The 13,283-nt window shown below is 39.2% G+C and overlaps 1 protein-coding gene across 1 annotated transcript; it reads right to left on the bottom strand.

The window, feature by feature from the left end:
- Positions 1-879: 879 nt before the first annotated feature.
- LOC101853146 lies at positions 880-8,638 on the bottom strand (the record flags this gene model as incomplete). The annotated part of the gene is given in 2 exon segments (XM_005093585.3): positions 880-1,292; positions 8,487-8,638. Coding segments are annotated over 2 exon segments (413 nt in total), but the record flags the coding sequence as incomplete, so codon positions are not given.
- Positions 8,639-13,283: the final 4,645 nt, after the last annotated feature.

Genomic DNA, 13,283 nt, shown 5'->3' with positions numbered 1-13,283 from the left:
CCCCTTTTTTTTTCCAAATGCAAGATTATTTGAATGTCCCCTTTAGGGGTTTTCTGGATGAATCGATCCATGTCTAGATCTAGATAGTTTTTTTAGTCGTGGAAGAAAGTTTCGTAATTTTAAACGAAATCGTAGTATTATTTTTCCAACTTTTGCGGAAAATTGGCTAAAATTCGCGAATTCACGAAAATGTCAAAAGCTGCGCAAAGGCAAAAGTTGCGTGCGCAAGTTGCTGGTTGCGCGCGCGAATTTCTCTGAGGACAGATAATGTATAACATAATGTAAAGTAATATAATATGTAATATCATATGTAATATAATATATAATATATTTACTTATTTGTCTATGAAAGAATGCTTACCGGTAATTAAAAAGCTTGCGTCTGAAACATTGGAACTTTTTCAGATAGAGATTACTGGGAAAAACTTTACACCTCTCCAGATACTAGATTATACTTCGTGTAAAAGAAATCTGTGAAGACATTACAATTATAAGCGTATGTACAAGGTGAACATTCAAGGAAAATACAAATACGCGGATGTACAACTCTGATGGAAAACTATGCCCAACTTCATTTTGAAACAGATGAGATTTCTTTTTCTCTCCCCAATGACATCAACAGATCCTTCAAAGGTATTCGACTGTAGTTATTTTGAGTTTATTTCCCAAAAAGTGAATACCTTGCAAGCTAAAATAATCGCACTCATATTGACCTACACATGTAAATTCACAAGTTTTCAGTAAACTAATTCCAAAGATGAATGTACATTTGTACACGTACCATACATCTATCCCCTTGGCTTTATGCATCCCGCATAATTTAGTAAAATTTGATCATTTTTTGCATAATTTCTGATTATTTCCCTTTATCATTCTTTGTTGAAATTAACAGAATCGCATAATTTCACATTTTTTGCCTCAGTTTGCATAATTTCAGAATTGTTCTTGCATAAAACTATGGGAACAGACAAATCTGGAGTATGTACTACTGTACTACTGTACCGAGAGTTGACAGTACATGTATATCAAAACTAAACTTTTTTGGCTTTTGCTGTGTATTTGGTAGCGATCTCCGAGATCTTACTTGCTGCCTCAGCAGCAGCATCAGGCTCAAGGCTGTCTAGAGTCTCGACAACAAAGTTCCCCAACCTCATCCAACGAGACGATGGAGACGGTGATGTGCTCAGACTGCCATCCAATGGCATCTTCTTTTTTGGCGTTTCATCCAAATATGGGCCTGGTGAGGGACATTCATCCTCACCCGTGTTGATATCAGGGTCAGGGTGTTCCTGCTGAGATGACAGGATTCAGAGGTTTTAAAAAAAGATGAGATTTGTGCATCATTATTCAAAAAAGTATTTTGTAATTTGACAATGACAATGACAATCCGTGTAATCTCACAGGGAGAAAATTGTCTTGGTCGTTTATAAAGGCAGAGGGTGTTACAAAGGATAGGCGCACTTATGCATACACACAACAAGACAGGACATTATTACTAAATACATGTTTTACATGGTAAATCACCCCTGCTCTGTAAAACACACACACACTCTCTCTCTCTCTCTCTCTCTCTCTCTCTCTCTCTCTCTCTCTCTCTCTCTCTCTCTCTCCCTCTCTCTCTCTCCGCCTCCATCTCTATATGTATCTATCTATCTATCCATCTATCTATCTCAGTAGCTAGATCGTAATATTAAAATATCAGGATAGTACATAGACGTTTTCTACAAATGACAAACAAAAGCCTCATGTTCCAAACAGATAGCGACCCTGTGTGTCCGCCGGTGAACTGAAAGAACATGGTTGTCTGTACTATTGACCTAGTCGCTGTACATTGTACAGTGGTGTCCATTTGCGTCACGATGGAATCAGGCGCTCATCAATATTATTTTTTAGCATAGGGCATTTCTTATATAATCTGAACGCATTTTTATTTGCCTTGCTTTTGATGAAAAAAATAATCATCTATCTTGAATAGAAGTCGAGCTATTTGCAATTTAAGGAAGTGGGGGTCGCCTTGTATCAGAAGTAAAATTAGCAAGAAAATAAAGGCCAAGGTTTGGTGTGTTCCAAAGCTTGGGTGTCCTCGGAGACTGCAAATTTACCCGTTTTGTGCCTTTGATCAACCTTTGTCAGTAAAATCCACATAGAAATGTGTTTTTAAATGGACATGAAAGGTTTTGAGCCCCCAAGAAAAAAATGGATAAAAACTGACCAACGAGCGGGAAAATGCCAATTTCTTTGAATTCATCATTTTGATGAACGCCTGATTTTACCACGGCGCAACATATCTAACACTACAAACAGCAACCCCAGATAGGAGCAACCTACGCCTAACAGCGACCTAAACTTATGTAACAGAATTTTCCATTTTATTTTACACATATATTATATGTGTCTCGACACGGTGGAATCAGGCGCTCGTAAATTTTTTAGCATATGGAGTTGTTGGTATCATCTTAAAGTTTTCTCATTTGTCTTGCTTTTCATGAAAACAATGCCCATCTATCTTCAATCGAAGTCAAGATATTTGAGACTGAAAAAGGTGGGGTCGCCTGGTCTCAAAGGTAGAATCGGCGAGAAAATGGCCACCAAAGTTTGCTATTTTCCATAGCTTGATAGTCCGTTGAAACTGAAAACTTACTTTTTTTTCATGCCTAGAATGAACATTTTTCAGTAAAATCCACCCTGAAATGTGTTCTTAACTGGACAACAATAGTGTTTTAAGCCAATGAGCGAAAATTTGATAAAAATTGCCAAACTGGCAGAAAAATGTCAGTTTCTTCATTTTCACTATTTTGACGAGCGCCCGATTCACCACGTTGCCTAAAAGCGAAGCTTGAGCGCTATGTTCTCACTTTTGACAACATTACCACATCCTATCAGTGGGAGTAAGTGTGTGGTTGGGGGGGGGGGATATCATGTAGAGCCCCCACCCACTTCCCCGTTCCCCCTTTGAAAATTCAGTTAGCAGCAACGTCTGTCCATCAGCAACCAAGGCCTGAAATGCATGGGAGTTGCTTCTACTGTTGGGCAGACACCAATGTAGTACACTACACTCTCTATACTGTAAGTTCAAAGCGTTATGTTTCTTCCTTCCTGAGAAAAGAACTACAGAGGAGTCCACTTATAAAAAGTCGTCAAATAACAAGAAGTCTGTTATAAAGACACTACAGAGAAGTCCACTTTAAGTGAACTCTGTGGGACCAGCAGAAAGTGTTCACTTTATCCGAGGTTCAGTTTAACCATTTTGGTAGGGAGGAGGCCTAGAAACAGTAGCTACGCTCAGTGGTGGGTCTAGGGTGGAGGTGGGATGGGGGGGGGGGGGCAACACAGCGGTCGAGCCAAGACTAGAGCCCGTTCTTTCTGATTGCCGTTGCCAACGCCGAGCTGGGATCGTCTGCCGATGCCAGAGGCAAAGAATTTAATTTTCACAGCATGGCGACAGTGACACGGTCGGTCTGTTCTTCGGTTTTACTCACTTTAGGCATTTACTTTATCCGATTTCCCCAGTGAAACCGGTTCATCTTATCCAGTATTTTTTTATGTAAACAAATACAGTGGAGTCCACTTTTAACGAGTCCTGAAACAACGAGAAGTCTGTAATAAAGACACTATTCTAAAACCCCGTTTTTTTTCTTCCTTTGTCTTTGTAAGAAATAAAATACTGCTATTGCGCAATCGGACAAACACAGGAGTCTGTTATAGCGGAATATTGCTGCTGCTGTGCACAGCGCACAGGCCAGTTATACATATAAACCTCGCCAGTTGAGAAACCTGTTGGTGATCTAATGAAACCTAGGACCTTACATCAACTTCTTGAGCGAAGCAAAGAATAGGAGAGCCCATGTTTGCCAATGATGAAGGCCGGAGCGAATGAGCGGGGAGGGTGTGGTAAGCGCAGACAAGCAGAACGCATCATGTGATAGGCCAGCCTAGTCTAGATTATCCTGGCCTACCACTACCCATGCCCTCACTTCTCCGATGCGGGGATGGAGAGGTCACAATACTGTGATGGATGGAGTGAATGTGTAGTAACGTGCGCAAGCAGACGAAACACACCACGGGGTGTGGTGGGGTGGGGGCACAGAATTCTACACTTATAGAAGCGGAACTCCCTCTTCGCGATCGCCGATTCGCTGTGAGGAATTGAAACTAAAACATGGCGGCCAGTTGAGGGCACCTTTGGCTGCGCCGCACAGCGAGGCTTCGCGTTGCTATGCACGCTGATGCTAGTGGTAGGGCTTGGAAGACACCTTACATTAAGTTACATCAGTATTTTAAAACTTTCTTCGAAGAGGAAATATAGTGAAATAGTCTAGTACATTTTTACTGCCAACAATATGTCATAATTGGCAATGTTACAATGTTTTTGTATCTGTATTGTTGGTTTGTTGTTGTTTTTTTAATGATGGGATGGGATGGGATCTAGATCTAGATAAAGATAGATCTAGATCTCTAGTTCTACTACTAGATCTAGATCTACTAAAGATCTTCACAATCACAATACACTTGATAATAACACTAATTATGAACATTAACTCTGTTGGAAAAGTATCTAGATATAGTCTTGATTAGTACTAGATCTACGATTGGAGAATGTGTCGGTTGCACATAAAATACATAGATCTAGGCCTATTGTACATGCTGCCAAAAACACAAAAATGCAGAAAAGGCCTCTAAATATTGTTTTACACATAAAAGCCAATAATGCAAAACAAAGTAAACAAGAGTGGAACTGGCATATGTTTCCTGAATATATGTTCAAAGTCATTTTCTGTGTGTTGGGAGTGTGATTTCTAATGCATGAATGAGAGGCTCATTCAGATGTGATAATGAAGAAACTTGTGTCTACAGTCACAACAGAAAGAGTTCCATGGCGAGTGATCACTGGTCAAGGATTTCAGAGCTGTGTGCATTTTGAGAAAAATGTATCCCCATACTCTGGATCACATGTCGAGGGGATGGGCTTGTCCCCCTGTAATCCCCGCACACAGTAAACAAACACATATTTTGGAACACGAACAAGAAAAAATAAGTGGTCTGTTGTTACGGATCAAATTGAAGTCCTGTTACAATTCGATCAATTGATAAAAGTGCGTATCGCAATGCGTTGGCCACCCCTGCCCTATAGGCCTATATGCTATTTAATAAATACATTCGTCAGACCTGGAATCTTTAATACCCGCACACAGTAAACAAACACACATTTTTAAACACGTATAAGAAAAAATAAGTGTTGTCTTGTTACGGATCAAATCGAAGTCCTGTTACAAATCAATTAATTGATAAAAGCAAGTATCGCAAGGCATCGGCTAACCCAGCACTATTACGCTATTTTATAAATACATTCGTCAGATCTGGAATCTTTAATCTTTAATTTTTAATCCCCGCACACAGTAAACAAACACACATTCATGAACACGTATAAAAAAATAAGTGGTCTCTTGTTACGGATCAAATTGAAGTCTTGTTACAATTCGATCAATTGATAATAGTGCGCATTGCAATGCATTGGCTAACTCAGTATTATACGCTATTTAATAATACATTCGTCAGATTTGGAATCTTAAATTATAATCATAATTATATGTGCCGCGCGTGGGAATTGAAAGTGAAAGGAATTGAAAATGCTTTCAAAAACAAAAACATAATTAAAGTAGGACTACATGTGCTTATAAAGGCTCAAAAAGGTGTATGGATGCAGAAATTAATGTTTCGGATAAAAATAATACGCTATCTTCACTACTGTAGCATGCGGTCAAAAATTTGATGCGCAACTTATTATCAAATATCTAGGCTACTGAACTATCAAACACCTAGATCTAGATTCTCCTACTTTTACACAATGACTTAGATCTATATCAATTCGTCTTAACCGATGAGTATTTTTTTCAAACATTTGTACACATCTATAGGTTCTATATTATTCTAGAAATTTCTTTAAAGAAAATTCTTTAATAAATACTAGCCCAATATATAAAAAAAAAATCCCAGTCAATGGTTTCTACAGATTTTTAAAAAGTTTATAGCTGGAGCTAAATCTCTTTTAAAAGCAAGTCCGTCCTTTTTTCTACTTCTGCTGGCGACATAAAGTTAATTATTGAACGCATGTTTTGAGAACATTAATAAGATCTAGTGAAAAAATATGTTCAGTGTAAAACAAATTTATTGTAATAAGTTTTACTACTAAAAAACTACGTAGGCCATATGCGTATGCAAAATGTGTGTGGGAAGCTAGAAGTGCTATGAATTTTTTTCAGTTCTGTAGATCTTATATATATCTATATAAACTCTGTATGTCTGCTTTTTCTGTTGTTGCACTCCAAAACACAACAATTTAAAACCTTAATTCCAATCTCTAGTTACACAGTGAATTCTGTAACTCAAAATTACAATCTGGACAGTAAATGTTCCACTTTTCACTCGTTTGTAAAAGCCGCTCTTGCTTTAAAAGCTATAGGGTTACTTCCGAAAACGATAAATAGTGCCCTCCCGACGCCATTGTTTTCGGTCTTCAATTCCTCACATGTCACGTGGTACAGTTCCCGTTCTATAAGTGTAGAATTCTGTGGGTGGGGGACAACACAGAGGGCGAGTTAGCCTAGAGCGCATTCTTTCTGATCGCCAACGCCGTGCTGTCAATATCGCTAGCGTTTGAGAAAGAAACCCGATTCGATTTTTGATCGAGTAAGATCTAGAGGTCACGTTGAACAATTATCATCAGGGGAGTGCCGATCTGTATTTCTCCGAACGGTTCCCGGTTTCCGGTCTTGTGATTTTTTGCCAATTTGCGAGAGTTCGGCGCCAACTTTCATTCTGCCATTCTGCGAGGTTCGGGAAGCAGCAAATTTTAGGGTCTAGATCTACTTCAATTTTCAAGAGCTAGTCTAGAGATTTTTAGATGAGTGTAAAAACGTGAAAAAGAAAGGTTTCACAATAGAATGAAATCAAAATTAGAACAGCCCATAAACAACCACAAAAATTAACAAATAAGGGCGTGTGTCCACCTGTCCGAAGAAACAAGGAGATTGGCTCTTTTAACCCTAAATGTGCGTAGTTTTAAAAAAGTACTGAATATTACATTTAAATTATGGAATCACACACAAGGGGCCTAGTGGCGCCGGTAGCCTAGTGGTTAGGCTACCGGACTAGTAATCGTGAGATTGCGGGTTCGGGGGCTCGAGCCTCAGCTCGGTCCGACGTTGTGTCCTTGGGAAAGGCACTTTACACGAACTTCCCAATTGGCTCGGTCCTATCGGAGACGGACGTTAAATTAGGAGGTCCCGCCTCTTAAATAACCTAATAGTGTTGATAGGGGCGTTAACCATACCACAGGGGTCCTGCCAGTGTCAGTACATGTAATCGGTTTTGATGGAACGCTCTAACATAGCACATTTAAATATATATATTTATATACAGTGGAGTCCACTTATAACGAGTCCGGAAAAAACGAGAAGTCTGTTATAAAGACATTATTCTAAAACCCCGTTTTTTTCTCCTCTTTACCTTTGTAAATAAAATACTGCTATAGCGCTATCAGACAAACATGAGAGTCGGTTATAGCGGAATATTGCTGCTGCTGTGCACAGTGCATAGGCCAATTATACATGTAAAACCTCGCCAGCTGAAAAACTTGTTGGTGATCTAGCGAAACAAAGAATGGGAGAGGGTCAACAATGAAGGCCGGAGCACATGAGTGGCAAGGGTGCGGCATGCGCAGACAAGCTGAACGCATCGAGTGATAGGCCAGCATAATCTAGATTATCTAAGCCTACCATGCCTCTCATTTCTCCGATGGAGAGATGGAGAGGTCACAGAGCTGTGATGGATGGAGCGATTGTGTGTCGTGGGCAGGGTGTGTACCCAATGTGCGCAAGCAGACGGAACGTACTAAATCAGTAAATGGCGTGGTGTGGTGGGGTTATCACCAACGCCGAACTGTCAACATCGTTAACGCTAGAGAAAGAAAGTTGATTTGATTTTTGATCACGAAAGACCAAGGGGTCATGTTGAACAAAATCATCATCAGGGGAGATAACAAAAAAAGAAATGAACAGAACATCAAACTCAAAGATTAGGCCTACATTATTATTTCCCGTGAATTTATTACTTGATCCCTTAAAACAGAATCCTGCTATAACGGATATTTCGCACCAGTCCCTCTCCCTCTCATTATAACAGGATTCAACTGTATTACTATAAAAGTTGGGGTGACTAAATTATGACCGTGTTCTATTGTACAAAGTTGTGGCTAAAATTAAATCAGATGATGAAAAAGGGATGTGGACATCTCTGCACTCTTCAAGAAGATTCTCCCTGGACCATCAAAACCATGAAAACAACTGAAAAGCCTGGGAAAATTCAAATAAAACGAAATGGCTTTAAAAAAGATCCCACGCTGTTGATTTTTCCCTCAAGACCTGAAAGACAACAATATCAAATAGACTCAGAGGAAATTTACAATGACACAACAAAGAAGCACTTACAATCAATTTGAGCGTTATCTCTTTTAAAAACTCAAAACTGTTGTAGTGTGGCCATGTCGACTCGTATCCACCAGGATGTTTTGTAACAGTTCTGAGCTCCGTTTTGTACTTGCTTTTCAAACCGCTGATTTTTTTCTTCAATTCTTTAACATCTGAAAACCAACAAAAACAGTGGTTCAAATCACAGTCTGGCCTATTGAAAACAAGAGTAATAATAATAGTAATAGCTTTTGTAAATCCAAAGATACGGAGATATGGGGTTCAGCGAAAGAAGGAATCTCAAAATCGTGTCACACAGGGAAATATCACGAAGGGAGATTCACTGGTGAGAGGCAGTAGAAAACTAAAGCAGCATTAATGCATACATTATCATGATTGTTTATCATGATTGTATTGTTTTTCAGAGCAATCATCCTAAAAACAGGGATGCCACCGGACTTTTGTAAAAATAACAATTTTTTTCGAGACTAGATTAAGCATGCGACGAAGCAATAAATGGAACAAAACAACATAATATCAGTTTAAAAATAAAACAAAGTTCCTGACAAATGATGAATGGGAAAGGGATTTAAGAACGGATGATGCCCAAAATAACGGGGAAAAAACCCGGAAATAACGGGAAAACGGCATCCCTGTAAAAAGTGAACGGTCAGTTATAATAAAAATGATGTTTTTTTTACATTTGCAAGGCTTCGATGTTACATGTACTTCTTCCTTATCTTCTTCGTTCTTGGTGACAGTGAGTCAACTCAGTCAATCCAGTGATGTGTATGAACTGTAGTTTGCTTTAGATCTTTGGAATCAAGAGGGCTTCCCTACGGTCTTCTCTCCACAGGAATAGCATATCAATAATACCATGACTGTGCTCCTAGAGAAATGAAGTGAGTACAATGTTGCCAAATGCATGGCGATCTCAAAAAGTGCTGACATCCTAGGATGCAACATCACATGTAAGAACGAAAGAATAAAAATAAAACAGGCCAACAGCTTTAAAACACAATGGTTGCACAATTATGCCAGATGCAAAAAGAGACACAGAGATTTTAAAATTTTAGAAAAGAGAGAATCGCAATATAGCTGAAGAAAATTTCTGCAAGATTAAACCTATCCTCTCAAACAGAAACATAACAATAAACACAAAAATAAGAACCCTGAAAGCGTACGTGTTGTCATTCCTTTTGTGTGGACAACAAGGACATGGAGAGAAGACTGTTAAAAGGAGAATCCTCACAATCTCAAGGACAAAGAGGAAAACAAATTAATAGAGACGAGCTCCAAATGGCAGGTTGTCAAATCTATTATAATCAGAACCATCAGAAGAAAAACCAATTGAAATTCTTAAGCCACATAAAAATAGATCAAATTGACAAGAGAAACTGTTGCTGCACGGAAAGATCGAGGGAAAGAAAAGCAGAGGAAGACAAAGAACAGCATACACAGATGGCCACAACAACTTTGCAACATAAAACACAATGAGAAAAACGAAGCTGATTAAGAGGACAGACAACAGGAAGGAGTGGGGTGCCACGATCGTCAATGTCTGCTCCAGACCTAACACCTGAAGAAGTAAACAATGTAGCAGGAGCTGGTGGCAGTTTTTGGACCTAATCACACTGACACAGGAATTGGAGAATGTCTCCAACTGTAAATTTGGGAGAGCATCTGTTTCAGTGGTTGCAGTCAAGTTAGAAGATTGTGACCAGGTCAGCCCTACATTGGAGGTTATAGGGGTCACTTTTGATGAAACTAGGGTGGAATTTGTGCTATATGTTTCTAACAGCAGATGTTGAGAGAGAGTTTTGAGTTCCAACGGGTACATGCCGTCCATAATCTGTGTTATTTTGGCTCCTACCGTCATCAACATGTCTGCAAATTCATTTCCTGGAATAATACAGTGACCTAAGGGTGACTGCATGGTGGTGTTGGGATAAAGGATCGCTTGTCCGATCGGCAAGCAATGTTCAAAACTTCACACCTCTCAGCTGCTATCCTGTCTGATAGTGACATGCGTCAGTCTTACTTATCCAATTACCACCAGTGCTTGCCTTTCATAGGACCACTGTTTGACCTATTAAAAACAGAAACGTTTGAACACCTACTTTGCTTCCACCCTTAGTCCCACCCACCAATGCCACCCCTCACGGCCATCATTGTAACAATGATTCGAGGAACTCTTTTCTCAGCAGGCCGTACGATCAGGGCGGCAGGCATTGGTCAATCTAATTTCACACCTCTGGCCTCTGGCTACACAGGAAAGTTTCTGTAGTGGCTGGCTACTCGAGCACTCTCACGGGCAGTCGTGATATATCACACCCACACTACACTGACCATCTGCAGCGCTCAGTGCTCAAATGATGGGGTAACATAGGGTAACTTCTACTCTACCCCCATTGCACCCCTACTCCCCCTTCCTCGCCCAGCGGCATGGCCATGGCGTTAAGTTTAGAGCCGGCGGAACCAAACTTGCGAGTTTTGTTTCAAATCAGGGCTGAGCGGACAAAGCATTTTTCGTCTTAGACAGGTGAAACCCTCGGAAGGGAGCGGATTTTTCTTTCCGTTTCCGCGTTGGACAGGTTTCCGTTTTATACAGGTAATTAAAGAGGAATATATCAAGGGGGGAGCGGGGAGATTCCGTTAAGACAGGTTTCCGTTTTATACAGGTTTCCGTTTTATACAGGTTTCCGTTAAGGCAGGTTCGACTGTATATATATCTGTCTCCGTAGTATTATGCAAATTTAGAAGGCCAAATTAAGCCCAAAAAATGCCATATTATGCAAGTTACCGTAACACCATTCGCGACATGTTTTGCACTTTTTCAACACAAATTTTCATGATTTTCATGTATTATGTACAGAAAAATTTAAAACAGAACATATCAGTATCAGTAATTTGTTGGGTATTTGGAAAGAAAACAATACACTCAGTAAAAAAAAACAAAAAAACAACCAAAAATATAATCTCTGTAACTTTCAGCTGTAAATCTAGATCTAGATCTATAGGGGGGGGGGGGGGGGGGGAAATTTCAACAACAACAAAAAGGGACATCTGTACCTCTGATGCTGGCACATTACTAAAACCAGGGACACCTGTCAAACATGAAACATCAGCAGACATGAGAACAACAACTTTTGATGGATTGACAAATTGAACATGCTCAAGGAACAAAATCCCAACCCATAACCAAGATCTTCTACCAAGGGAAATAACCAGTTTTTTTACTTAAATGAGACTTATTACGGTGATTATTTCCCTTTAGTCACATGGCGAGGCGTTACTTAATTGTTCTGTGAAAAAAAGGAACAAAGCGTGAAAAAAACGCGGGAAATCCAAAATTATGCAAATGTTGCAGAATTACGCCAAAAAACGCGGCCGCGCCGCGTCCACACAATCGCATAATCCTACGGGGACAGATATATATATATAAATATATACATATATAAAGAGAGAGAGAGAGAGAGAGAGAGAGAGAGAGAGAGAGAGAGAGAGAGAGAGAGAGAGAGAGAGAGAGAGAGAGAGAGAGAGAGAGAGAGAGAGAGAAAGAGAGAAAGAGAGAGAGAGAGTGAGAGAGAGAGTTAGGGCCTCCTGGAACCCCTCGACAAAATAAATGTGCCCGCTCATATGACCTTAGCAGTTGCGAGCGCCGTAAAACCCTATACTAATACTACTACAAAATAAATGTCGTCAACAAAACCCTTAATCCTTGGAACCTAAAAAGAGGTTGTCGTGGAATATTGTAAAACAACATTATGTATACTAGAAGGCCCACTGTGTACCAAAAAAACATTAAATTAAAAGAATTAAAAGTTGAAAAATGGAATGATCACCTCAAGGCATAACAACTTTAATATAAGGGGAAATAATCAAAGGAAATTTTAAAGCTAAAATATTTGAAGCAGTACTTTCCCATTTAAACATAACTCTTCTATTATTTAAAAATAAACAAACAAACAAAACAAAACAAACAAACAAACCAAGTGCAACAGAGAAGAAAAGCGTTATTTCCCATGCACGTTGAAAGACTATAATTATTATGAATAGATTCTACTGTAGGGCCTACACCCTACATCGAATATGGAAACTCATCTAAATGATGTCAAACCTTGTTGCACCCACCTCCCCCCCCCCCAACCACCCCAACACACACACTCACCAGAGCACCTGCAAACTGCATGTGTACTCACTTCTTCTCTCTCCACACTGCATTGAATGCCCACGCTGATCATGAACAATTTAGTGACTGGCTGAAGATTGCACACATTCAATGATAATCAATTTAATTATATATTTAATATATGTTTCAAATTTCTAGTGCATTTTTAAGAGCTCCTAAAATTTCCTTTTCAATTCTCCATATATAATATATAATAAAAGGATGATATCATTTTCTAAGCTGTTCGTGACAGCCCCCCCCCCCCCCCCCCCCAAAAAAAATAAAAAAATTAAAAAATCAACCTTTGGCGGATTTATTTGTTTTTCTTCTTTAGAAAGTGATGTTTTTGGTTTCATTACATAGAAATAAAACTTTACTCTATACATTATAGTATAAATTTTATGTATTTCACTTTGATTTATTTCTGAGTTGTGTGGTTTGACATTTAACGTATTGCTCAAAAGCTTTGGTCGTGTTGGCTGTTTTATCATTTTGTTTATGTTCCCAGACCTTGCAATAATTAAAGTTTTCATATTTTCATCAAATATATAAAATATAGGATACATTTTTACTCTCACTCCAGAATACAGATGCACTGCTTTGGGGATCAAACTGTAGTATTTTTTGCTGCAAATCACACATGTCTG

The sequence above is a fragment of the Aplysia californica genome, unplaced genomic scaffold (assembly GCF_000002075.1).
Source record: "Aplysia californica isolate F4 #8 unplaced genomic scaffold, AplCal3.0 scaffold00066, whole genome shotgun sequence".
Classification (NCBI taxonomy): Eukaryota; Metazoa; Mollusca; class Gastropoda; order Aplysiida; family Aplysiidae; genus Aplysia; species Aplysia californica.
This window is presented reverse-complemented; position numbering and strand designations above follow the sequence as displayed.